Source organism: Catharus ustulatus, chromosome 2 (assembly GCF_009819885.2).
Source record: "Catharus ustulatus isolate bCatUst1 chromosome 2, bCatUst1.pri.v2, whole genome shotgun sequence".
NCBI lineage: Eukaryota > Metazoa > Chordata > Aves > Passeriformes > Turdidae > Catharus > Catharus ustulatus.
Genome location: NC_046222.1, coordinates 82603720 through 82630036, shown reverse-complemented (window position 1 = coordinate 82630036; position 26317 = coordinate 82603720). Strand labels below are relative to the sequence as shown.

Here is a 26317-nt window from a genome sequence, read left to right as displayed (position 1 = left end):
CAGCCTCAAGCAGTTTGGCTGTGCTGCCCGAGACTGCTCCCAGAGGGACCTCCCAGGGCAGGACCCTTCAAAGGGACAATGGGCTGCTTGGCTTCTTCTCCCTTCTGAGAATATCTTGTAATTGAAAGACTGTGATAATCTCATATCACTGCTTACAGGGTGGAACGCTGCAATCTTACACAGCTGAATAACCATCACAAGATGTTTTTCTTCATAACCTGTTGTTACATCTCATTTAAAATGAAAATGAACTCCCACTATTAGGGTATTCATTCTTTTCGCTTTGATCTACAGTGGGTGGAAATGTTGAGAGTTAAACCACATTGTCATTGCCTATTACACCAAATTTTATGTAATAATAAATAAACAACAAAACCCCACCAAACCCTGCATAAAAGTTTTAATATACATTAAAAAACCCCAATATATTAAAGCACGAACTAGAGGACATCTGATGAAAACAGAAGGCAGCAGATTCAAAACAAAAGGTGTGCTTGTTTGTAAAATGAAGCTGTGGAATTCTTTTCTACAGGATGTGTGGACACTAAGGGTTTACAGAGACTCAAAAGAGACTGGATACGTTCCTGACATAGCAATCTGGCTGGCTGGCAGGGCTTTGGGATGCAGATGCCTATCACAGGCACTTGGCCACCTTCTGCTGTCCTTTCTGCCACCTCCTTTAGCCACTGCTGAAGGTGTATCAGCTCTAGGATGACCGCCCTGTGCTTCAATAATGTTCTAAATCCCCCACTGATTCACAGCTTTGAGCAACAAAGCAATTTGTAGCACCCTGTTTTAGCAGGCCTGCTAAACCTGGTATCTGTGAACACTACCTACTGGCATTTATCTGCATCTGCTGGCACACAGACTTCTTTCATTTGCAACATGCTTCTGTAGCCCACCTGCTCAAGAAACACACAGTCAATGATATAAGTGTGACTGTAACACCGCTCACGTGCTGAAATGCAAGAGAGAGTGATTTGTGGAAGACTCAGGTTTGAAGACAGTTATTTTTTGCTATGGGCATGGAAAAGTTGGTTTATGCTGCTTTAGGTGGTGTGTTATGTATTTTTTGTAGCAGACAGGTATAGGTAAAGCATGAGATGAGGACTGGAAAGGAAGCTATTATTTTTGACAGGTCCAATTTATTGACAGTGTTAGTTAGCTAATTGACACATTAAAGTGCTGAACCATGAACATGCTTACCCGGAGGTCCTCTAAACTTTTATTTATGTCTGAACCTCCTAGGAAAACCAGTAAATATTCACCCCAACTAAAATATCCAGCATTTGCTAGTAACCACAGGGCTGAAATTCAGTTTTTCCTGAAGGTCAATACACAGTTTTAAAATAGGCAGAGGGTAGTGAGACAGCAAGAAATAATTAACTCACTCACTGAGAAATCATTTTCAATTATAAACAGCATGAACTGGAAGACTGCTCAGTTCTGCTGAATGAATAACCTCTCTCACTAAATAATTCACCAAATTGGGCAGACCAGCTATAGCAGGGCTTCTTTGAGTTCACCAGAGCAATCAGCCAACTGGCACACATTTTTAAAACAAAATATAGAAAAAAACCCCCACAATTTACACCAGCACTGTGGAAAAGCAGAAGGCTCTAATAGTCCCACCAGGTTGACTGGAGCATTAGGAAGCATGAAAGGTTGAAATCAAACTTTTCACCAAATCTAACCTCCTATTGCTTAGATCCTAGATTCAAACTCCGTATAACACTTGGCTGGTAGAGGAACTAAACCTCTTTATTGTTTTCAAGAAAGCAAGATTATACTGGTCACCAAGACTTTTAGGGCTTATTCAGCTTGAAGAAGAAAAGGATCTGGTGAGATTTTACAGCAGCCCTGCAGAACCTAAAGTGGATACACAGAAAAGCTGGAGAAAGACTTTTTACAAGAGTGTGTAGTGACAGGACAAGTGGAAATGCCTTTAAACTGAAAAAGGGCAGATTTACGTTAGACATTAGAAAGAAATTCTTTACTGTGAGGGTGGTGAGACACTGGAACAGGTTACCCAGAGAAGCTGTGGATGCCCCATCCCTGGGAGGGTTGAAGTTAGGATACAGCTTTGAGCAACCTTGACTAGTAGGAGGTGTCCCTGCCCATGGTACACAGGTTGGAAATAGATGGTCTTTAATGTCCCTTCCAACTCAAAACATTCTGTGATTCTATGATAAGGAAGAGGAGTGCAAAAGGGAGCTGCCTGTTTTTTCATTGTCCTCCACTCAAGACTAAAACCTGTCCTTTTCCAAATGTTTATTGTCTGTATTTGCACCAGCTCCTGCAGGAAACTTGTCAAGTACATACCAACCACCCAAATGAAGCTCCCAAGAAGCAAAAAGCCTTTTGTTTTAAACAGACAAGCAGACAAACATGCATTAGTCATAAAGTCATGTTCAGCAGCATTCCAAGAGAAACCTATTTCAAGGTGGGTGTTTGAGTTTTTTTTTGTTTGAAACAAATGTGTTTTGTCTTGCATTCAAATTAATCTTGTTAGAGCTTCATCTTTCTCGCCTAACTGCTCTCATAGTTGCCTTATGCTTACAAAGACTTAGAAGGCATTCACATATTCAAATCATATGACACTATGGAAAAAAAAATGTATACAAAGTTCTGGGGACTGCCACTTTCACAATAAATGCCTCTGGTGGCATTTTGTAGTCTGCATCACGTGAAGTGTAAGAGGTTGCCTTACGGATACAGCACAGATTCCTTCCAAAAGTACACACCCATTGCTTTTGTATGTCTTTCCAAGCTCTAATACCCTCTTTTAGCTCATAATTGAATTTTTGTTCAGCTCTGTTCTTGCAAAAGGTCATCAGATCCACTGTTGGAAACATGGAAACTGATACGTCCTCGTTTAGGGAGGTGGTTTCATCAGTAAATTTCCACCTGTGACCAGGGGCACAAAAAGTAAACCCACAATGGCTTTAAGCCCCAAAGACAGGAAGAGCATTTTTGCTTGCATACAGAATGTGAGGCTTTTAATGAGGGCTGGCCAAAGGTGGATAGGGGACCACAAGCAATTTTCTGTGGAAGCTGTTTGTGTGGAGTGATGGCCTGAAAGCCCCGCTGCTGTGCCATCCTTCAGCAAGCCAAGGAGAACAGTCCATGACAGAAAACAAAGCAAGGGTAAAGAGGAACCATCCCCTGAGCACCCCTGACCTGAACTATGACACTGCTTCTGAAGAAGGAAGGACTTCTCCTGCACTCCACAGGAGAACTCCAGCAACTGGCATAGTCATCGAGGTTTGGGTAGGGAGGGACCTCAGAGGCCATTTGGTTGTGCCACCTCCTGCCATGGGCAGTGACACCTCACATAGACCAGGTTCCTCAAAGCATGGTCACACCCTGATTTCTTTCCCCCTCATTTTGTCTCTGATCCTCTGGAAGACCTGAGCAGTCTCTTGGGATAAGAAGTCCGGCTTAGAGGTTTCTGATTTGAGAAACAAAAAAAAAAAAAAAAAAAGAAAACTCTGAGATGCAAATCCTCTCCATTTGTGTGACAAACGAGTGGAGCAAAGCCACATTTCCCTAGGACAGCAGAAATATTTTTAGGAATTTTCCAGTCATGCTCTACTATGCATGATGGGAGACTTGAGGAGAGCAACACATTGTCACTATATGTATCTTTACAGGGTTATTTTTTCTGCTCACAAACACTTCCTTGAGAACAGGAAACCAGATTGGCCCTGTTTGTGCCTTCTGAGTCCCCCAGCTGAGGATGGAGTCAGGAAGCTCCCACATTGCCAGTCACAGGGAATGGGATCCACCTTAGACATGTAAGTCTGGGCAAAGAGGAAGAGGAGAGAAGAAGAGGCTAGACAAGGGCTGAGGTAGATCTGTCTGCTTGTTGAGACACAAATTCTTTAAGCCACGAGTGACACACCGCAGCCCTGAAGTGCACTCCCCCACAGGGGAAGGGTTCGGGTGAAGAGGGGACATACACACCCACAGTCAGCTGCTGACAGGTTCCCTGCGGAGCCTGTAACCACAGGGAAGGAGGCTGGGCTAGGATACCTACTGAAAGCACCCCTGATTGCAGTGGTTGCCCCTCTGATCCCAGCCATCTTGCCTGGTCTGTGCTGGGGGGGGTACATCACTTTCCCTCCAGCCTCTCTCTCATTCATGTTGTGCCCAGGTACCAGAATCTGGCCCCACAGCATTTAAAGATGCTGTTGAGAAGCACCGGAGCCAAGAACTTCCCACTACTGACAAACAACCTGCCCTGAAGGATTGGGACAGGGCCCTTCCAGACATGCATTTCAGATTCTGTCCAAAATGAGCTGATGGCTCTTTCACTGTGCACAAGGCACCTCGGAAACTCATTCTTTGTCCAACTGGAACATGCTACCCAACACACAAGGTTTCAATGCACAAGCATTTGGGGGAAAGGAGGGTAAGGAGTTGCTTAGTGTTGTTTTCTTTTTGAAAATTTCAATGTTCCAAATCCTGCATGCTTTGTAACAATGCCTTTCTTACTTTGCAAACAGATTCACCCAGACCCAAAAGAACAGCTAAACAATGGATTCAAGGGCTCCAAAAGGTTTTGCACCAATGATCACTCTGTGCCTGTCTGCACAGAGACCCCTGTTCCTTGCCCAGTCCAGGAAACTACACTCTCAGCTGCTACACTTGGACACAGAGTGGCTGATGTCAATGGAGGCCAGTCAGCTCTCCTATCCCTTCAGAGGAACTGGCAAATCCCTCTGCCTACCCAGGGCTGGGTCAAAAGAAGGTCTGGGAACAGCACTTCTCCCCGCGAGGGAAGCATCCTGTAACAGTGGTGCTTAAGAATTGCCTGTGCTACCTCTTTTTGGTATCTTGACCTCTCTCAGCCCTTTCTACGTACAGAGGCTAAAGGTTTTCTGATATTGGTATTAACGTCATGTTCATATTAATCCCTGTTACAATTACTATTAATCTCTGTTAGTGATTAGATTAAGAGACCTTCCTTTCCTCTTAAACAGAGCTTTTACGCCAAAATACCTTCTCAGACTCCAGTGCAAAGGGAATGTCCTGCCAGACTGAACAGTAGGCACGATCTTTTGTGAGTATCAAAGCCACGGGAAGACTGCATATTACATTCATTTATAACTACAAAAACTTAGAAAAGGTGCCATAATTTTAGAAGCCTTTCCTCCCTTTCTTTACAGTCACTTCTGAAGCTATAAACCGATGTCATACACACTTCTCCCATTTCTAACAGCCATAATCAGTGTGGATTTATCAACTAAAAGTTTGGTTGTAATGATTTCCTGCAGTGAACCAGTTTCCCAGTACGGTTTCCTTAAAGGGCAAAAATGTTTTCCCTTAACAAGGGCAGAAACGCAGCACCAACTCAATCTTTGGTTTCAGGTCCTATAGCAAAACTCTTAGCTTTGCTTCAAAATAACACTGCCCTAAAGCTGAGCAAAGCTATGCATCCCTTCTGCATACCTTTGCATCCCTGACTGCCCCGAGCTTTTACACTGTCATTTATCAATGAAACAATTACACCTGAGTTAATAACCACTTAGCAAAACCAGCAAAGGAACATTAATTAAAACAAAACGACGCCAAGGCTTGTTCTTCTCCACCGACCGTTGCATGGCTGGCAGAGCCATAAAAAAGAGGAATGTCACGACAGTCAGAAAATAAGCCAGCAAGAAAAATTTGCCTGCATTCTTTTTGTGTCAAATCCACACACACACACTCTTCTGATGGGGAAAAAAAGGCAGGTAGTGACAGCACGAGAAGCCAAAAGGGACACTTGGGCACCAATCCCAGCTAGTGGGTTTTTGGGAGGAAAAACCCCGCTTCCACAGGCGTGCACAAGCAGCACGCTGCCACCCGCCTGGGCACAGGGGGCACCTGCGGGGAGCCGCCCGGGGGTCCCCGCCGCCCCCGGCCCCGCCCGGCGCACCCCGAGCCCGCTGCCCCCCGCCCAGCCCGGCCGGGAGCGGCCCCGGAGCCCCTGCAGGGCGGCACGGGGGCACCGGGAGCTGTCGGGGTGGGGGTCAGCGGGAGCCTGACCGTCCAGCGCCAGCATGGATGGGAAGTCCTTGCAGTTGGAGACGCCGGTGGAGTCGGTCACACAGGTCTTCCAGAGGTTGGCCCAAAAGGTGGCGGTGGTGATGACCGTGCCATCGATGGTGGACACCTTCCAGTAGTCGGTGGGCAGCGTGGAGGAGACGAGCACCCATCCCGAGATGGTCAGCAGGAAGGCGATGATCTCCGCCGACGTGCTCGCCATGGGCCCGGCAGCAGGCGGCGGGCGGCGCGGGGCCGCGGCGATCCCGGCGGGGGCGGGCGGAGCGGGGTCCGGCCGAACCCAGCGCGGCGGGGCCAATCAGCACCGGCAGGGCCCGGCAGCGCCCCGGCACCGCCCCGCCCCGGCCGCGCCCCGGGGTCCCGGAGCGAGCCCCAGCGCGGCCCGGCGGGGCGAGCTGAGCCAGAGCCGAAAGCATACCTGTAACTTGGGGGCAGATTCCCCTTCCTCTGCTGCTGCGGGGGTGGCAGCAGCGGGACAGGTGCGTCCTTAGCATCTCCTCCCCAGCTGCAGGTTTACATCTCTTTCCCGATGCCCCCGCGCCATCCTCCCCACAAACTGCCTCGCCAGGAGGGAGGCTTTGAGGAATGCTTGTAGAATACAGGTGTGCCGACCGTGAGCGCTCCGTATTCCTACAGGGACGTGAGCTTTTGAAAGATATAACACGGTTTTTTGATCCTCTGGATTTCAGCTGGCCCCTGACATGATCCAGCTACACGTGATACAGCGTTCGATACCTGTTTCTACAATGCGAGGTGATGAACTCGGATTTTCTGCCCCAGTTTTCATGCAGTGGCATTCAAGCCTGCAGCTCACAGGTGGAGAGTTATCCACAGTGGTTTCTCCTCTTGTTTGAAGCTGTTTACTTTCCACATCAATAGCAAATATACTACTGATGTGGAAAGTACACTGCCGGTCTTTACTTTCCTCCTATTTATTTCAAAACTATTGTTACATTTTCTAAACCTTTTTGCCAGATGGGCAATCACTGGGGGATAAGAAGCCACATTTTCATCATCATTCTTCTGATGAATGCTTTTTGGTTTTGCCGTGTGGTCACAAACCCGGATGTAATCACCATACAGACCCATATTAAAAGAAAATAAAAAAATAAAAAAAGGAGGGAAAGCCTCATAGTTGGGTGTACCTTTGGATGTGGGTCAGAGCTCAGTGGGAACAGAGTGTTTCTTGATCTGTTAATGTTCCAGCAGGAAAAACGGGGTCCACAGATGCATTTGCTGACACAGTGGCTCTCTGCCTGCTCTCTGCCTCCTTGGTACCCTCTGACTTTCAGGGGAGGGAAGGGAAGAGGGAGAGGGGAAAGCAGGAAGGAGACTTGTTTGCACAGCAGCACTGGGCATGGGGCATGCTACAGCTCCATTCAACCTCTCTGCCAAGATGCCTTCTTCTCTCCCCAGGAGGGAAAAAAGCAGCATCATGAAGAGGGTGAGCCACCCTCCAGTGTGGTGCCAGGCTGTAGCCAGCACTCCACAACACTGAGATGCTGTAGATTCAGGTCCCTCCTCCATGATGTGATGATCTAGTTATCGTGGGGCATGGCAGAAGAAGGGGAAAAGGAAATAAAGATTTTTTAATATTTTACCCCATTATAGCGCTTTGAGATCTTGCAGACTGGAATTATGTTGGTGGTGGTAAAGTAGATCAATCCAAGCTATCAGCTGGCATCTAATCAAGTCTGAGGTAGGAAACTCGAGTCCAAATCTGGTCATCATGTTTTCTGGAAGCTCACCTATTCTTTTGTTGGTAACACTGCTTTTCTTGGTGAATCCAGGGAGTAGCATTTGGGCAAATTTTGGGCAAGGCCCATCAGAACTTTTTGGTGTGGTGTCATGCAATAACCAGAAAGCTGGGGTGAGTGTTGGAGGACAGGAACACAGCCAGGACACTTCTAGGCCTGAGAATGAGCTCCTGAGCCTGGGAAGGAGAGGAAGAAGGTCTTCCTGAAGAGCATAGGCACTGCTCCCCAAAGGACCAGGAGAAGTGGCAGGCAGGTGAGTGACCCTGCTGAGGGTGGGCAGTCCTGCTGAAGCTGCCATGGCTGTGATGTCCAACCACCATTTGTGCTGTCCCAGACTGTGCTGCTTTCAACAGAGCCAGACTTGGCTACCATGTGCAGTGTGGATCCACATCTCTCTGAGGCCCACCTGCCTGCTGCCAGGGACCTCAGGGTGAGCCCATGCAGGGGGCTTAGGACAAATTAAATTATTTCAACCTCAAACCCACTCTCCTTCTGCCCCTAAGGACCCTTCAAGCAGGGCTAATCAATACGTTTGTTCCCTTGTAAGCCCTGTTTTACCCAGAGTGTTGTGAAGTGGCCTCAGTGTATGTGAGAACTTGCTTTAGCTTCAGGGAAAAGCTCCTTCTTTCATTTCCTGATACTGTTGCTTCTGAGGATGTTTTATGTTACTAGTCCAGTTGTTACCATCTTTCTCATATAAAATCAGGGCAAGATGTTGCACTTCTGATCTCATTTTTGGTGATGTAAACCCAAAATGACATAGTGCACAGCTGAGCGTTCACCCTAGGCTAAAGAGTAAGGGAAGTTGCAGAGATGCACTTCCCCTGTCACATTTTCTTCATACTGGCTGGATCTGCAGGGATAAGGCACCGGAAAACATTCATCTGGGAGGCTGTGTTTCTCCCCTGTATAATTTTTTCAGCTTCTTTCTCTTGTGCAACTGCAAGTCCCTTTACCATGAGCTTAACTCATGCATCTTCCAGTTTTCCAGGATACAACTGTCTCTTTTTTTCTGTTGTTGTGGTAGAGACTTTAACATCCATATGAAGACATTTCTGTATCTCCCTTCAACCTGTGTTTTCCTGCCACAATAGCTCTGGCATTGGATTTGCTTACTTGGCTTTCTTATCTATTTATACTCTATGTAGTAGAGTGAAAGACTTGGCCTTTATTTTGGGTTTTTTTTGGTTTTTTCTGTTGGATTGGGTTTTGGTTGTTTTTGTTTTTGTTTTTTTTTGTTCCTGTGTTTTGGGACCAGTTATGATTTGGGAAGTTTTTTGAAGTTCCTCAGACCACTGTGGGACTGATTTATGTTTTCTTCTGTTCATAAGTTGATCATGTCAATACACTAGCACAGTTTTGTGCTGGGTCATTTGACTGAGTATGGGGTTTACTCCCTTGGACTGGAGACTGGGTTTATTCCCTTGGACTTAAGAAAGGTGCTTCACCCCTGTGAATCATTTTTTTGTCAAGTTTCATTGACTCTTGGGCATAAAAGTGGCATTTAGGGGAGAAATATTAGTATGTGTTTAGAATAGGCTGTTTCAGTTGGAAGGAACCTGTGTTGATCACCTAGTCCAGCTGCCTGACACTTCAGAACTGACCTAAAGTTAAACCATGTTACTGAGGGTTTATCCAAATACAGGCTTGGGGCATCAACCACCTCTCTAGTAAGCCTCTTCCAGGGTTTGACCATGGTCTCAGTAAGGAAGTGCTTCCTAATGTCCAGTCTGAACCTTCCCTCGAGCAGCTTTGAACCATTCCCACACATCCTATTGCTGGATTCCAAGAGGAAGAGATCGTCACATCTGTCTCCATCTTCCCTTCTTCAGGAAGCTGCAAAGAGCAATGAAATTACCCCTCAGCTTCCTTTTCTCCAAACTAGACAAGACCAGGAGTACTCAGCCACTCCTCACAGCACATGATTGTATGAAAAACTGACTTAAATCCATCCCCCACATTCCCTTCATCCACTAGGTGGGTGACCTTGTCATAGAAGGATATGAAATTTGTTAAACAGGATTTTCCCTTTGTGAGCCCATGTTGACTGTGCCTGGGGATTGCATTGTTCTTTAAATGCCTTTTAACAGTACCCAGTGTGATCTTCTCTGCAATTTTTCCAGGAACTGAAGTTAGACTAACAGGTCTGTAATTCCCTGGGTCTTCCCTCACATCCCTCTTGTAGATTGGAATAAGACTGGCTGGCTTTCAGTCCACAGAGACCAACCCCAGGCTACTGAGGTTTTTGAACTACATACATTTTAAAAATCAGGCTGGAATATTAATAAATAGTTGAATTTTTATAATGTGCAAACTTTTATTATATTGCCAAGTACAGAAGAACCCTTCAGAGATAGTTTTGCTCCCAAGTCTGAAATACAGGATATTATGTTAGCTCTTGCAGGCTCAAAATCACAAGTAATCATTATTGCCTCATAAATTAAACACCAGATGACAACAGCATTTGTTCTGCAGCCAGGATAAGCAGGCTAGGGTCGTCATGCCTTTGTCCTGGAGTAATTTTTCTTGTAATTTTACCATGCATAGGTTGGGCAACTTGAGACTCTTTCCTGGCTTTGCCATGTTATGATTTCCACGATGCCTAGAGCACTTGTGCAAAAGGGAAAAAACCCCACTTTCTTTTTCTTAGGCTGAAGGACAGCTTCCTTGTTTGCTGGGATTTTCCTGAGGATCTGGATATTGAAAAAGTAAGGGAGACTTGTGGGGAACATAGACAGGCTCATAAGACTGTCATCACCTGGGCTAGGTCAGGTCTGTTGGCAGTGCTAGATCTGGGGAGGGCACCCCAAACTGGCAGGTGTGTTAGAGGAGATTAACACAACAGTAGGTGAGGAGTTTGCACGGTGCTCTGCATTGTGCAGAACAAAGTGCTGCCTAAAAAATGAGCAACCAGATCCTCTTCCTCAAAAAACAGAGCAAACAAAGGAATGCTTCTGTCTCACCTAAAAAAAAAGCCACATCAGATTGGGAACATCAGTTAATAATCACCAGTCCTTGCTGGGGTCACTATCATTGTTTTTCTTAAGTGGTGGGAAAAGGAATTAAATTAAATTACTGCATGTCTTTTGTAAACTGCCAGGACAAGAAGGATTTTTAGCTATGCAGTTCATATATTACATAACAAAAAGTAAAAAATTAATAGGAACTGACAAACCAGAGCATTTTAAAGGAGTGAAAAATTGCATTCCGCAAGCCAACAAACTTTCCCCTCTCCCTCTCTCTGTTCAGTGCATTCGGACATTACCGACCGTGTTTTTTGACACTGTGATTAATGCATTGTTTCTTTCTTTTTTCTTTTTTTTTTTTTCAGCTTGCCTTAATTTTGTTGAGAAAAGCCTGTGTTGTTCCCTGAAAGTTTGTAACACAATCTTTTAAAAATAGATATAACCTGTTTAACAAACTCAGCAGGAAATGTGAAGAAGTGCATCTCCTACTTTCCTGGAGGTGCATTCCTCCTGGCCAACAGCACAGGTGCAGCTCTTGTCTGTCAGAAGTGACCGCCACATCAAATTAAGTTTTGCTAAGCACAGGTAGGTTGCTGTGGAAAGGCAGGGAAGCCCTAGACAGATTTTAAGAACATGTGGCCCTATGTAATGCAATTTAGAAAGTCTGCAAAATTTTAGGAAGTTTTCAAAATCAAAGAATATTGTATCTAATGGGATTTGAAAGAATTTAACTGAGGTGGCATGCAGAGAGGCAAGTGGTTTTCCAGAGCAGTCGGTGCTCAGAAGTGATCCTTGCCAGTGAGCCATAAAGACAAAGAGTCCTCACCAGTGTCTGAGCAGCAGGACAGCGTTTGGATACTGGGGGTCCTGCAGTGGGAATGCCTTCCCACCAAGCATGTCCTCTGCCCTCGTGCACCACAGCTGGTTTCTGCTGTTTAGTAAGCACCTGGTAGGTCTGGACATGAGGAGTCTCTCATTTTTTACAGGCACCAGGATAGCTCCCAACCAGAGGACCCACAGAAGCAGGCCCTCTGCAGGGAGCACAGCAGCAGCACCAGGGGCACGAGTTGGAAGGCAGGAAGATCTCTTTAGGTATTAGGAATAAATTGTTTACCAGGAGGATGGTCAAGCACGGGGAACAGGCTGCCCAGAGAGGCGTCTCCTTTCTTGGAGGTGCTCAAGACTTAACCGGTCATGGCCCTGAACAAGCCCATCTGATTAGATGTGTTTTGGACTAGATGACCTCTGGAGGTCCCTCCTAACCTGACTTTATTACCCTGTGATTTTGTTACCTCTCTGGAGCAGATAGAATAGCACTGGGCTGCATTTGGCTTATTATCGCTCTAAGTGGCACCCAGGTGCACTAATGATCACAGATTATATGTTATGCCCAGAACATGATTCCATGTGGTCCCTGCTACCCTGTTATTTAGCATACATGCTGAAATCTTTTTTTCACAGAAAGGTATATTTCAGTTCACGACAGCAGTGCATTTAACTACTTTTTCAGCTGTTTACACATAGGGAAATTTTTCCATGGTCATCCTCTTTTCTTATTTATTTTTTTTAGGATGCCTCTGGGCATACTAAAGAAAACCCCAAGAGGGGAACATACACAGAGACCTTTAGCTCTGCCAGTGTAATACCCTTTCTGAGACAGCAGAGTGGGGGACGAGAAGAAGAGACGAACTCTTGGAAAAGAGGAACTCATTTCCTGAGTGGATGCAGGAGCAAAGCTGTTTGGCTAACAGGGGGTGGCAGCACCTGGAGAGAGTGGTTGAGGAGATGTGAGGTGACTGGCAAGGGCCCTGGAGGAGGCAGAAAGAAGCTCCAGCAGAGCATGAGTGAGGGGTGATAATTTACACCGTGCACTTTACCTAGCCCTGCTTTGGTGTTGCCTGGCCCTCAACACACATTTGTCCCAGTTTCCAATTTGAAGGAAGGGGAGACAGGTGAAGGTGAGTTTCTGCCTTATACCTTCCCACCAGCATCTCTATCTGCAAGGAAGCTCTTCTACTTGCCTTCCTCTGGTTCTTCTCCCCAGTTCTCACTGGGGCTACTTATTTACTCAGGGAATGGTAGTGCCATGAAGAGGGTGTTATGGTTTACTGTCCCACTGTTTGTCAAGCACCAGTTGTCCCATCTGGTGGCATAGAAAGGTTTATTTTAACCAAAAACAAGAAACCACAACCTGGAGCAAAGCAGCTTCTGCAGTGTAATTAATTTTAGAGCAAATGGACTGGGATCAAAAAAGGTCATGGTGACAAAGTGGAGTTAAAAGCTGTCTTAGATCAACATGCTCAAACAATTCAGAAACAAAAGGAATAAGGAAATAATATGTGAGAGATTCAAAAATCAATAAACCGTTTGTGGTTAGTGTGTGTTTGATCCATCATCAATACTGCTCCTTTTGATCCTTCTGGCTTGATTTGGTTTCTGACGTGGTGTGTGTATTTGAAAGAAAAGTGGGTAAAACCCTCCAGTGAAGGGCGGGGGTTGCCTCCAGGTGTAGAGGTTTTTGGATAAAGAGGGCAGATTTAAAATCCAATTTAAATTTTCTGAGCTTAGGAAATCACAAATAAAAGTGGCAGTAATGAGATATGAGGAGAAAAAAACATCTTGAAATGTAAGTGTCAATGTCAGCGTGTTTGTGCTGGGGGACACAATCAAGTTCTCCTTGTCTCCCCATCTACTGAGAGCACTGCCTGTTAAAAAATCAAATGGATCAAGTGTACTTGGAAGTTTTTTAGTGTACTAAGCAACACTTCAGCTTATTTTTGTGTGCAATCTGTGTGCAGCACCGTGTTTTCCTATTTCTTCAATGCAATGTTCGGCCAGCCTCCACACTGACTGAGGAAACAGTCCGCTACTGCGTGTAGTAAATGAAGCAGTATATTACCTCGGAGAAAATTCATTTGGACTGCTTATTTTTGCTGGGTCACAGTCCAGAGTAGCCAGCAAGACATTTGCCAAGGGCAGGACATAATGTGCTTTGCCTGTTATGTTAATGCTTCATGGTCCCATACGGAAAGTTGTTTTTTTTTTTCATTACATTGCAGTAGTTCTACCTGGCCATTGCCCTTACAAAGAAAGAAAGCCTTTCCACTGATAATAGGGATTCAGGTATGCGCTGTGGGGTTTTCTTCTGTTTTCCTCTTTGTTGAAGTGTCTTCTCTCAGCTGATTGTGGCTCATTTATGTGATCATTGCAGCTTTTTAATTCACTTCAGTTGCAAGCCGGGTGAAGAAGGGCAGAATCACTTTCGACAACTCAATATTAAAACTACATAAAGTTTATTTCTTCATATCAGAAATGCATTTTGTCTTTTAGAAAATGAGAAATTCTTAAACAGTTTTGACTTAAGTTGTAGTTTGTAAGAAGAGTTTGCAGCAGTGTACGGTGCCTCACGCTGATGGTGGGAAACTGAGCACGTTTCTGATTTTGGCAGTATTATATGGATTATAAAATTTCACTGCACTTTTTGTTGGGATAATGCAGCTATGTCTTTCCTTGGTGCTAGCTCTGGGAAAGTTAATTTCCTTTTCTTCTCCAGTGTTTGGTGTGGTCATTTTATGTACATGGGAATCAGAAAATCTTTCAACAGCAAATTCACGTTTCAGGTATCTCTGGGTGACAAAGTGGTGCATTTTGATTGTAAATTGCTTGACAAATGCCAGCAAAATAAAAATGCCAGTGGATGCCAAACATTGAGATTGGAGACATCAGTGTGTTTGGTTTTCTTTAATGACTGCTCTTTGTTTTTCTACTGAATGGTGCACTATTGACAAAAATTACTTTCAGTGATGTCTGAGGATTAAGGATTTATTTGAAAAGATGGCCCAGAGCATTTTGTTCATGTGGTCTTCTGGGAACTGTTAACTTTTCTAAATACATACAAGAAAAACCTGATTTTGTAAGCGAGCGTTAGGACACGGCATGCAAAAGCTACAGCCTTGCTGCATCCATTAGAGACCTGGACACAAATGTTAAAATTTAGCTGGAGGAAGTATTTGTGCAATCACTGAATATACTGTTAGTGTGAAGTTCTGTGCTGTAGTAGGAAATGCAAAACATAATAATGCATGAAATTTTATTGTCAGCCAAAAATCCCACCCTACTCTCTCCAGTCCTGTTAAAATACAGGACATCTCTGGAAAGTGTGCACTTTTATGGGAGGAATTTTCCTGCCTGAAAAGGAAATCTAGAGGCATGGGCTGCAGGGCACCCGCTCATAGATGCTGTGTGCAGGCTGGTCAATGACTGGAGCTGTGTGGAGCTGCAGTTCTGTGCCAGCCATTGTCCTCACCTCACCTTCCAGTGACACGTCATACGCCTTGAGCTGTGAAAATATTGATTTTGGGATCACGTGCCTGAGCAAGTTTCAATTTTCTTCCCATCCCAAGCAGGATCTAAGCTCAAACTGGGTATCCTCTTTGAGCAGGTATGCCCTGGAGGTTGCTCTAAGCCCTCTCCCAGCCTATTATTTGCAGGAAATTTTATCCACCTCAGGCACAACCATTCTCCAACTCTGGCAGCACAAGCCCCAGCACTGGACATTTCTGCGGGCTGAGGGTGGCTTAAGCACGACCAAAAGCACAAGTGTCTCTCTCCTGCCTTCAGGCTCTCTCTATGTCAATCCACCACTCATGTGGGAATGATGGCCAAAGGTTTCCAGCCTCAGGCAGGGGTCACTCCCCAGCTCTGTACAGGGTGACAAGAGAAATGGAAGACATGACAGCTTTTGAGGTCTGAGTTTGAAGCAAAAAACCAAGTTAAATCAAAGGGAAAGTGCAATCCTCCCCTGTGTTCAACAGAAGTTAATTTTCGAGTTTTTCCAGCAAATCTCATGCCTGGAGAGCTGACTGAACTTCTGCTGCTTGCCCACTCCAGCAGCCCAATATTGTCGTGGGTGCTTCAAGGCTTCCGCCTAACTTGTACACCTTGGCTGCCTGTGCTCACCCCAGTGAATCACAGCATGAGTGGCTCAGCAGATGGGCATCTCAGGTTTGAAGTCCTCATCCCTCTGCCCCCCTCACATCTTCAGCAGTGGCTCCCACAGTGAGTGTCTTGTGCAAGCAGAAACTGCCCAGTTGCCCCGAGAATCTCACAAGCACTGATGTGTTACTTGGCTTTTGGCAGGGAGCAGCGGCATCCTTGGATGCGTGCCTGTCAGCTGACAGGCTCCTTGCCCAGATGCATTTCAGTGATTAACCTGCTGCCTCTGTCTGTCAGCTTCGGGGTTTCTGTGCCACATGAGAAAAGACAGAAGGGTTAGGTTTGCTTGAACTCTCTGGGACTGGAACGATGTCCCAAGAGTAGGCATCCTTCTGGATATTCAGCTCAATATCTACCATGTGGTTGGAGCGATGCAGAGCACTGTAAATAAGGCATGTAACAGCTTGTGTTGCAGACTTGCTCTCCAAACAAGGCTTGGAGAAGTCAAGGGGCTCTGTTTTCCAAGGCAGGACTGTGAGAGGTCACTCTCCTGTTTGTGCTGCCCCTGAACTCAACCTCTCTTCTGTGAGACATTTCTCGGCACACTGTTGGCTTGTGGGAATGGCCCCTGCCAAGTTCTTCAGGCATGGAATAGGTCGTTCCCTTCTCATTTGTAAAGTGTTATGGTTAATTTCTAATCAGAAGTGCCTTTGAACTTCTGAACTTTGAACTCAGTGAAGAAAGCTTTCCCTTGAGTACATCAAAGCTTGTCTCTGTTTTTAGGCAAAAGATTTATGCCACAAACTCATCAAGCCAAGAAATGATTACAAGTCCTTTATGTGGCACAGGTATCATTGAATGTATTAATACACACAAGTAAATAAAATAAAGCCATTAGGCTAGGATGCACACCCCTGAGAGCAGAATTTGCTCTGCAGGCTTTCAAACAGGCTGAAATACCAACCACCAATCTTTCACAAAGAAACTCTTTCATGTGTCAGAACACAGCAAACAAGAACACTCATATACGTATTTAATAATTTATATTGAAAGGATGTGATACAAATGATTTTATATATCCCTGCCTTATACTATGTCTCAGAAGAGATCAGGATCTTATCAAAACTATTTCTTAGATATTGGACAAAAATTATTTGGCAACACACCCCCAGAAACCACAGTTTCATGTTTTCTTAATGACATTATAGACATACACATCTCCATAAGTAAGCATTACCATTACAAACTGATGAAACCAATTCATAAAATAGCAAGAGAGAAATAATGGTTTAGGATAAGTAGAGGAGACTAAAATAACCAAGCACACATACCATCCTTCCCCTTAGCAGATGAAAATGTTCTTTTCCTTTTTTTTTACAGAAATCTATAATAGGACGCTAGAAATGGTGTCTATGACAGGGCCTCTCTTTATCCACAGAATTTCTTCTGCAATAGATATCCGTACATACTACTGTTCACTACTGTGTATCCCTAGGATAATTCATTACTAGAAGTGTGATGGGTGTGAATAATTACAACTATTCATTAGCCTCATCAGGAATTATCTAGATTTACAGTAATTTCACAATCATAAGGTGCACCGGACTATAAGGCGCACCCCCCTGGAGTCGGCAACTTTCGCAACTTTGTAGATCATATAAGGCGCACTGGACTATAAGGCACACTATTTTTTTGCAGCGAGGAGCCACGTGGCGGGCAACAAAGTAACGAATTACTGGCAGGTGCTTGATTTGCAAACATTTATTCAAAGATCAGTGTAGTCTTTAAATGCAGCCCCAGCCGTCCTCCCCGTGCAGTGGGCCCCGGCACTCCTGCCCACCTCCGGCGCCGGCTGGCATGGCTCACGGCTCCTGGCTCCTACTGTGCAGCCGCGCTGCATTCCAGCTTCCCCTCGGCTGGCGGCGGCACCGCTTCTCAGCGCTTTTCCGCGCCGCTTTTTCGCCACCTTTTCGCCACTATTTCGTCGCTTTTTCATCGCTTTCCCGCGGCACTTTTTCACTGCTTTTCGGTGTTTTCCCACGGTGTTTTATCGCTGCTGTTCCGCAGCACTATTTCGCTGCTTTTCCGCACTTTCCCGCGGCGTTTTTCACCACTTTTCTGCGCTTTCCTGCAGCGCTTTTTCACCACTTTTCGGTGCTTTCCTGGGGCACTTTTTCACCGCTTTCCCGCGGCATTTTTTCACCACTTTTTGGTGCTTTCCCAGGGAGCTTTTTCGCCGCTTTTCCACGGTGCTTTTTCGCTGCTTTTCGGTGCTTTCCTGCGGCGCTTTTTTGCTGCTTCTCGGCGCTTTCCCGTGGCGCTTCTTGTCGCTTCCCCATGACCACGCTGTTTCCCCTTGCTTCTCCCCGGCTGGTGGCCGTGCTGGTTCTTGGTTTCCCCCACCCGGCGGCTGCAGCTCCTGCAGTTCCCCACTCAGCTCGCAGCTCGCACTTCCGGGTTCGCAAATTTCCAAACTTTGAACATCAGATAAGGCGCAACGGACTATAAGGCGCACTTCCGGGTTCGGGGGAAAATTTTAGTCAAGAGGGTGCGCCTTATAGTCATGAAATTACTGTACTTGCAAAACAGAGAGGTATTTCCTTTGTAATTCCTTTGTAGCTTTGCTTTGCAGGCCTAAAAATATCCACCAGGACAATAATTTCATTAGGATTTTGCTTTTCATCTTTTTCTTCCCCCCTTCTACACTTTCTGGATTTAGAACTTGCTTTAGTGTGTAATCCATGACAGAAGAACTCCCAAACGAGCTGGTTGTGGATCTGTCCTTAGACAGCTCCATTCAAACAGCAATTTACAACAAAGTATGGCATTCTGTGTTGGTTTGTTTGTACAACAGCTGAGATTTTTGCAAGAGGGAAGTAAAGTACTTGAGTCATGCCCATTTGTTTTCAATGGGGTTGCAGTAGCCTTGAACTGAGAGGTGTTTCTGAGGTTTTTTCCCTGATGGCTTCCAGCATTTGATGCTGCTTTCACTTTTTTCCTTCTGTGGCAGCACTCACACCTGGCAAGATAAGCCATCTCAAGCCCTTCCTGATTAGCACTGAGGATAGTGTTCAGCATTTCTGTGGGCATGCTCTCTACTGTTGCAACACAATACTTTTCACTTTAGTGTTCCATCACCTTCAGTGACTTGGCTCTATTGTCCCAGTATATTTGCAAGATTGGGAATACTCAGAGTTATGATGGTGGCCCTGTATAATCACCCTGTCATACGATTAATTTTGGAGTAATTTGTACTCATCAGAAGAGCTTTCCAGATTTTCTATTAGAAGGATGAAATTGCCAGGTCATGTCAATGAGCTCTAGTCCTGTTCTGCCTTGTGTCTCCCCCCAGAACAGCCAGGCACTGATTCACACAGTTATTTCTACACCATGCATCCAGAGATTTGCAGTCTTATTTTAAATGATGTCTGCTTATGACCAACTCCCTAAATTGCCCACATAAAACTGCCAATAGTACTTTCTTCACAAGGAGAAGAGGTGGGGCAGGTACCAATCTGCTCTCTCTCATGACCAGTGACAGGACCTAAAGGAATGGCCTCAAGTTGTGTTAGGGGAGGTTTAGGTTGGACATTAGGAAAAGGTTCCTCACCCAGAGGGTGGTTGGGCAGTGAAACAGGCTCCCCAGGAAAGTGGTCTCAGCACCAGCCTGACAGAGCTCAAGAAGGATTTGGACAGTGCTCTCAGACACATGGTGTGGCTCTTGGGGATGGTGCTGTGCAGGGCCAGGAGTTGGACTTCATGATGCTGATGGGTCCCTTCCAACCCAGAATATTCTATGATTCCATTATTATGAGCTCAATCCTTGTGGCTTTCATTATTATTATTGTTATTGTTGTTGTTGTTATTATTATTATTATCATTATTATCATTATTATTATTATTATTATTATGGAAGCAGTGAAGGATCAACACCAGAAGAGGCAAGTCAGAGGAATTTACTTTATTAATATTGGAGTATTTTATTTAAGGTGTTAAGCAACTGTAAATGCTGTTTCCCCAGCTTCTAAACTCCTTTCTAATGCCCATGTCAGAAAGGATCTCTAAATGGTGATGGTAAGGGTTGACATTGCCTTATTTATTAGTATGCTCATGTATTTTTTTTAGGCTCTTGTTGCTTCTTAAAGTAAGACATTAGCTATCCCTGCCTGCTGGGAGCAAAGGTGAGGCTGAGTTGCCTTTGTGCATGGGAAGCAATCTTCAGACCAGAGACTCCACAGAAATGCAACATTTTGCCCACCTTTGTAGGCTGAGACCACAGAGGCCACACTGTGTAACCTCCCCCATGTGGCTGAACCATGGCTAGAAATGTGACATTGGCTTTGCACCTGAGCATGCAGACACCTTAACTGAAGAGTTTTTGTATGGTGACTGTTTCATATATGCTTAAGGGGCAGGGTTACATCTTTGAGCTGGAAGCAACTCTTTGTGAGTGCATAAATCACGTAAGAACTGTGTTTGAAGATTGTGTCATATCAAGTGGAGGTGGTACAATCTCCACAGCATTTGCATCTTTGAAATGAGTCATTATTTTGAATAATGATACATGCTTGTTCATTTTCATGTGAACAGTTATGAGGAAAGCAAAAAGGATTTACTTGAAGCTTTCAAACTCTTCCTCAGGATCCACTGGTCTGTGAAGTGTAAAGACCACTGACTAAGGCCATGTGAAGTGGTAACAGGGATTGATGATCCTTGAATGAAGTGAGTCATGGATCTGAGCGACAGCTGTCATCGGTAACAATGTGGTCTAACCACAGTGACACCTCTCTTCCTCTCCCTTCCCTTGCCAGCCAAAACTTCCTCAATGCCTCTGCAAATGACCATTCTGCTTTGTATTGCAACACTGATGATAGCCACACAAAGTAATCAGAACTTCCCACAAGTTCATTTACATTTGAAGTGAAAATGATGCAATATGACAAGTGGTGTTTGGCAATAAGCATATTATAGGTAACCCTGTTCCACACTGTCACTGTTGAGCATTTCCTGGCAAATGCAAGTGGTGGGATTCTGTTTAACTTGGTTGACCAAAGCACAGATGTCAACATCTGGGCTAGTCATCAGAGCTCCATGCACCATAGTCAGAGGAGTCTGCAGAGCTACTCAACTGATAAATGTAGGGTGAAATGGGAGAACTGTGTCCCTGAGTGCCTAATTCATTTTATTGACTGTAAAAGGAAGCAAAATGGCCAGATTCTTATGGAGACATCTATATTACAAATGTCATGGGATGAGATGTTTTACTGTCAAATATTTTAATGTCAAATCCCATATTTGCAAATGGAGATAGAAACAGTCTCAAAAGGTTTTATTATTCACAAATACAGGCTGGTAGGAATGTAGTGCTTTTGTATTGCTGGAGATGAATTTTGCACCCTCTACTGGAAAATATGTTTGGTGCACATAAAACATGGAAAAAGGGACATAGATACAGTGAAATCCTCTCCTCATTGACGTAAGCAGAGTTGTTAAATGCTGACTATCCTTAATTTCTGATCACTTACAAGTACTGGCACACATGGCTCCTGATTTGTGAATTTACCTGCTGCTGAAGTTAATAACCACACTGTGGCCTCTTGTGAAATATGATTTCCAAGTGAATACACTGAAGCTCAAGGAAAATAAAGATTTTTATTATTTTTTAAATTTCCACTGGTATCTATTCACCTGGAAAATCCAGATCAGAAAACAACATGGAAAGCCTGAATATAAGCTCAACTACGACAGTTTTGTAGTGACATTGTACGATTAGTGTCAAAACTTATGCAGGTCTGATCAGATCCTCTACCCAGCCATAGGAAAGCAAGCAGCAATTATTATTTCATTTGTAAGAAGAAAAAGCTCTTTTCAGGGTTACATCACAGGCCTTATCTTCCTGAACAAGCAAATGTGGCAGGCGGATAATGCCAGGGAAAAAAATGGTTACACCTAGAGAGTCTGACCTTGGAAGAACAGTAATTTCGGCTATCAAAAAAGAGAGAGGTGATAGTTTACCCTCTAAATGAGAGGTTCCTTGTCTGAAATTTGAAATGTGTGAAAAGGAGCATGAAAGGAGTGTGGACAGCTTTCCAGGTGGGATGTGCACATACATTCCTGTCTCTGAATTGTCTCATCCAATTCAGCTGAATGACACTTCTTCCTATCTTCTAATTTAAGAAGGATACAGTATAATGGAGCAAATAGTTGCCAGAGTCTGATATAATGAGTCTGTACACTCTCAGTAGAAATGTTTGCAGGAAATCTGCTTTCCACTGATCTCACATGCTCACATGCTGGAGGTGTGTGATCACTCAGAATCTCAGTGGATGCTGGCTAGGTATCAGTAAGTAAATAGCAAACAAAACACATCATCAGATGGATTTACTGTGTTAAAATTGTGAAAATCACAAATTACTCGTACTGCCGATGACCCTGGTCATAACATCTTTGGCAGAGGCTTAGCCAATGGTGTGAAAAGGATCACCAGAATAATCAGTTCCCTCCAGGCATTCTGAGCCTCAGAAAGAAAAGGCACTTTGCCAGGAATAAGAAATGAGATCTGTTTTGTGAAATGAGCTGTTCTTCAGGCCAGGTCTCCTCCCCAGCTTGGATAAGGCAGGATCAAGTCAGACATGGTACTGACAGCTAGCCTTGCTTTGCTGAGCTGTCAGGTATTACCTTTGCTACCTGTCCTTGAAAAGGGAAAGGGAGGAGCAATGGAGCAGCACATGGATATGAAAAGATGTAGACCCACTTCTTCTGGGGAAAAGGAGTAACACTGGAAAACATTCAGTGTCACACCCTTTTGCCATTCCACAAAGAGCAGGCCGAGTCTCAGCTGCTCTTACCCACAACTACACAGAAATGACTATAAATATGCTTCAAGTTTTTGCATCAGTAAAAATCTGGAGTCCTATTTGCAACTCCTACTCAGTACTGGGTATTACAGCAACCACCAGAATTCCATGTGTGATGGACTGAGTCCAGTACAAAGCTCCAGTAGCCCCCACTATCCCCAGAAGCATCATTTGCTCCCCTGAAATGGAGAGCTTGCAGATCTGGCTGTGCTCCACACCCAGGGAGCCTTGGCTGCTCCCTACTCCCAGCCATGCCTGTGCAATTTAGTGGTAGGTCCCATCTTCTGCCAACTTGAAAGGCAGCGTAACTTCATGCACTCTAGCTGATCTTGGAACCAAATGCATTTTGCTACTGGATCTCACAGCAACAGGGCCTGTAGACCTTCTAAGCATGGGAAAAATCTGTTCTTTGGGGACTGTGAGTTTCCAAACTCTGCATAGTGACAGAGGAATAGTTCTATTGACATTTTGATACTCCACGCAAGCAATATGAAAGCATGGGGATGCACAGGCTGCAACAGGAGTGGACAGTGAAAAAAGTGAGAAAGGAGAAGAGAAAAACAAACCTGTCTCAAACAAACCTGGAGGAAAGAAATCTGTCTCCTCTGAACCTGTGAGACATGGAAATGTCTGGCACTTCAGAATATGCTGCCTGTGGGCAGGAAAACACAGGCATGAGAAGTAGTAACAAGCCCTGAGGAAGAGCCTCTCAGCTCTTAGGAGTGTTCTGGCATGAAGGTAGGAAGGCACAGCAAAATAGGATGTATTGTCATTTTATAAGAAAGACTCGCTCTTTAATAACACAGCTATGGATAGGGAGGAATCCATGAGGAATTTGTATTACAAACATGGGTCTCACCACAAGCCTGAGCCATTTACTAATTTTGAATGAGATCCGTCTGTCTTAACATAGTTGTTTCAAGTTTAGGATTTAGCCTAAGCCCTAAGCCACTGACTCTAAACTCCACATCTGGTAGATAGACACTTCCAGTGGATGATCCAGTCCATTGACCTCATACACGTTTCTCTGGGATTCCCTGTCTCTTTTCACTTATTGCGGAAGAGCTTTGGGATTATTACCTTAGACATCATCTTTGGACTGCTAAAATTAGTGATGTGAGCTCCACCTTCTAAACATTGCCCAACTCGAGAGGTAGTGCTGTTGCAATGAGTGACTGGCTGTGCACCTCTGGAAAAGCAACTTTCTAGACAGTGATGAACTGCACATGGTACCCACAATTCGGCAACTGTGTCATCCCCTGTCTGTGAACAGCCCAGTGGTCACACTTAGGAAGGATTTCTCTCCTCTTAGACGATGCCTGTTTTATCCATGGGTGGTTGAACCTGACTGTTGACAAATATGGTACAGAAATAAAAAAAACATCTACTTTCATCATACCGAGTGGGTTGGCTATTGTGCCCATGGTAGGGTATGGCCTCAGACTGTGGTGTTATCACCACAAATCAAGTTATTGTACTGTGGACAGCTAGGACACAGTGAAAAGGTCACATCAGGAAAGAGGAAGGAATACACCTTTGTTCATTGTCTTCACAGATATTTAGATACTATGTGTGCCCTGACAGCCAAAGTGCAAGGCTTTTGAAGCATCCTTTACCCCAGAGGCAGCAGGTGGGATGAGCAGATAACGTTGTCATCCTTACTGCAAGAATCCATCTGATCTGCCTTTCAGGCTAAGGAGCATCAGTGATACATTTCCTCCATGTCTGCTCAGCAGAGAAAAGGTTGTGTATGACCAGTACCTTGGGAAATGCAACGTTCACATTTTACTGTGTTATTTATGATAGGGTGAAATTTCACACGGTGTTGCAAGTCACCTGGAATGTGTTCGCCTTAGCATGCCCTCTTACTGCTCTCAGCTGAATTACAGGCATCTCTTCAGGTATCTATTCAGGTAGATCTTGTTCACTGAATCATTTACTACCCCTGGCAGGGAGAGTAGGCAGGATGATACTGCTCTGGTCTGTGGTACTGGGCTGTTCTAATACTCGGCAGGTGGCGAGGGAGGTGGGAGTCACAACTCTACTGCTCAGCTCTTGCTGAACTGGCAGCTAATTAACAAGGAACAGTGTTTTCATCTTTGAGGATTCACTTATCTCAACTGCCCCACAATTGTAAATTACTGCAGGAGATTTTTGGATACGGGGATCCATTCCCGTTTTGATGAGAGGGAGCGACACAAGAGCAAATGTACACAGGAACATAAAATGGCCATCTGCCTTCCTGTCACAATGTCCCATAAAGCTGTCTTTCTGAAGGCAAGTTCCATTCCCAGTGACAGTCAGTAGTGCATTGTTTCCTGAGCAGAAGCTACATCTTCACTCTTGCAGGTTAGAGACCTGTGTATGTGGGAAATGTCCTGCCATTTCCCCCCTGCCTTTATAAAAAATGAACCAACGTGGTATTGATTTGTTACACATGCTCATTTTCCCCTATTGATTTGCCCAATCTCCTCGATGGTACACTGCAAACTCTGCTGGTATTATTTGGAATTGCAGAATGAGTCTACTTGACTTTCCAAGCATCAGTTCTCCAGATACTATTGATTTTTCAGCCTTTCAGGGGAACTAAATGTAGATTCACGCCAAGTGAAGCAACATCACAGTAAGTGACCTGGTTGGTGGTGCTTTTCAGTACATGAAAGCATTTGTTTTTCTCATACCATTTCATTTTGTTTTTCACATCCATGCCTTGCAATGGCAATTGTACAGGCTTTATAGTTTGGGGCTGACCTTGGAAAGGGTGAGGTGTGTGGCAGTCTTCTTGTTTGCAGCAGGCATTGAGCAGAATACTGCAGGGCAGGCTGCATGGTTACATAAAGGAGAGGTAAGGAGTCTTAAGAAACATTAAAACTGTATTTAGGATCAGCTTGAAGATCAAAAAAAGGTGCTGTCTATTGGCAAAGCTGATCTGTGGAGCTGCTGTCCTGAGAAACACATGCCAGTTTATGTTTTGGTCAAATGAATTAATTACCACCAAAATAGATGCTGTAAGTGAAGTAAATTACACAGAGTGGACAGTGATGGTGAGGATGATGGAGGGCCTCTGAAGACTCAGTCAGTGTGGGCAAATGCACCTGGAGACTTCAGTCTTTGAAAACCAACCCCACATAGCTGAGAGCCACCTGGATTCATATTACACCTGGAGGGGGCTAAAACATTTAATGAACCCTCCTGCTTCTTCTTTATATCTTGATATCAGGGCAGAATGCAGCTTAGCCAGCTTTAGCTGAAAGATTTGCCTCAAATTTGTTGTGCGGATTCTTACAGTTTTCAGAGAGAGAAGAGGTAGTCCCAAAGGACAATTTCTTCTCTGGTCAGGGCAATTACTGTAGATTAAAAAAAACAGCTAAGGAGCAATTTAAGTGCATAAGCATATAAGGCTAGTGCCATTTTAGTTGTCCTAAAGCACCTTCCAGGGCCCTGACTTGGGGATGTGTGTCTTCTCTACCACATTTTCCAAGCCTGCAGAAAGTTTCATGTATTTTAAGGACTTTTAAGATGTCCTGTGTTTAAATACCTCAATTCTTCCCTTCTGTCAAAGTTATATGACACTTTCTTTCAGGTCCTGATTTATTCAATTTAATTCAGGAGTGTAACTTCTGTGCTCCCTCTGCAGAGAGGTCTGGAGAGATGTACTCCATTTACCTAAAATGTGATCCCCTCCAGAGATGCCTATACAGTGCTGAAGCTGTGCCAAAAAAAAGCTGGTTGACAATGATTGTTACTCATATTA

General features: G+C 44.6%; 1 protein-coding gene across 2 annotated transcripts in view; it reads right to left on the bottom strand.

Annotated features, from left to right (window-relative positions):
• CLDN10 (claudin 10) overlaps positions 1 to 26317 on the bottom strand; it is a 53889-nt gene that overhangs the window by 6632 nt on the left and 20940 nt on the right. Inside the window, exon 1 of one of the 2 annotated variants that reach the window (XM_033051424.2) lies at positions 6031 to 6264. The exons of the other annotated variant lie outside the window; for it this stretch is intronic. Within the exon in view, the coding sequence (XP_032907315.1) occupies positions 6031 to 6250 (220 nt within the window). The 5' untranslated portion in view covers positions 6251 to 6264. Of the gene's footprint in view, positions 1 to 6030; positions 6265 to 26317 lie in introns of those variants that run through there. 2 annotated transcript variants of the gene reach the window in all.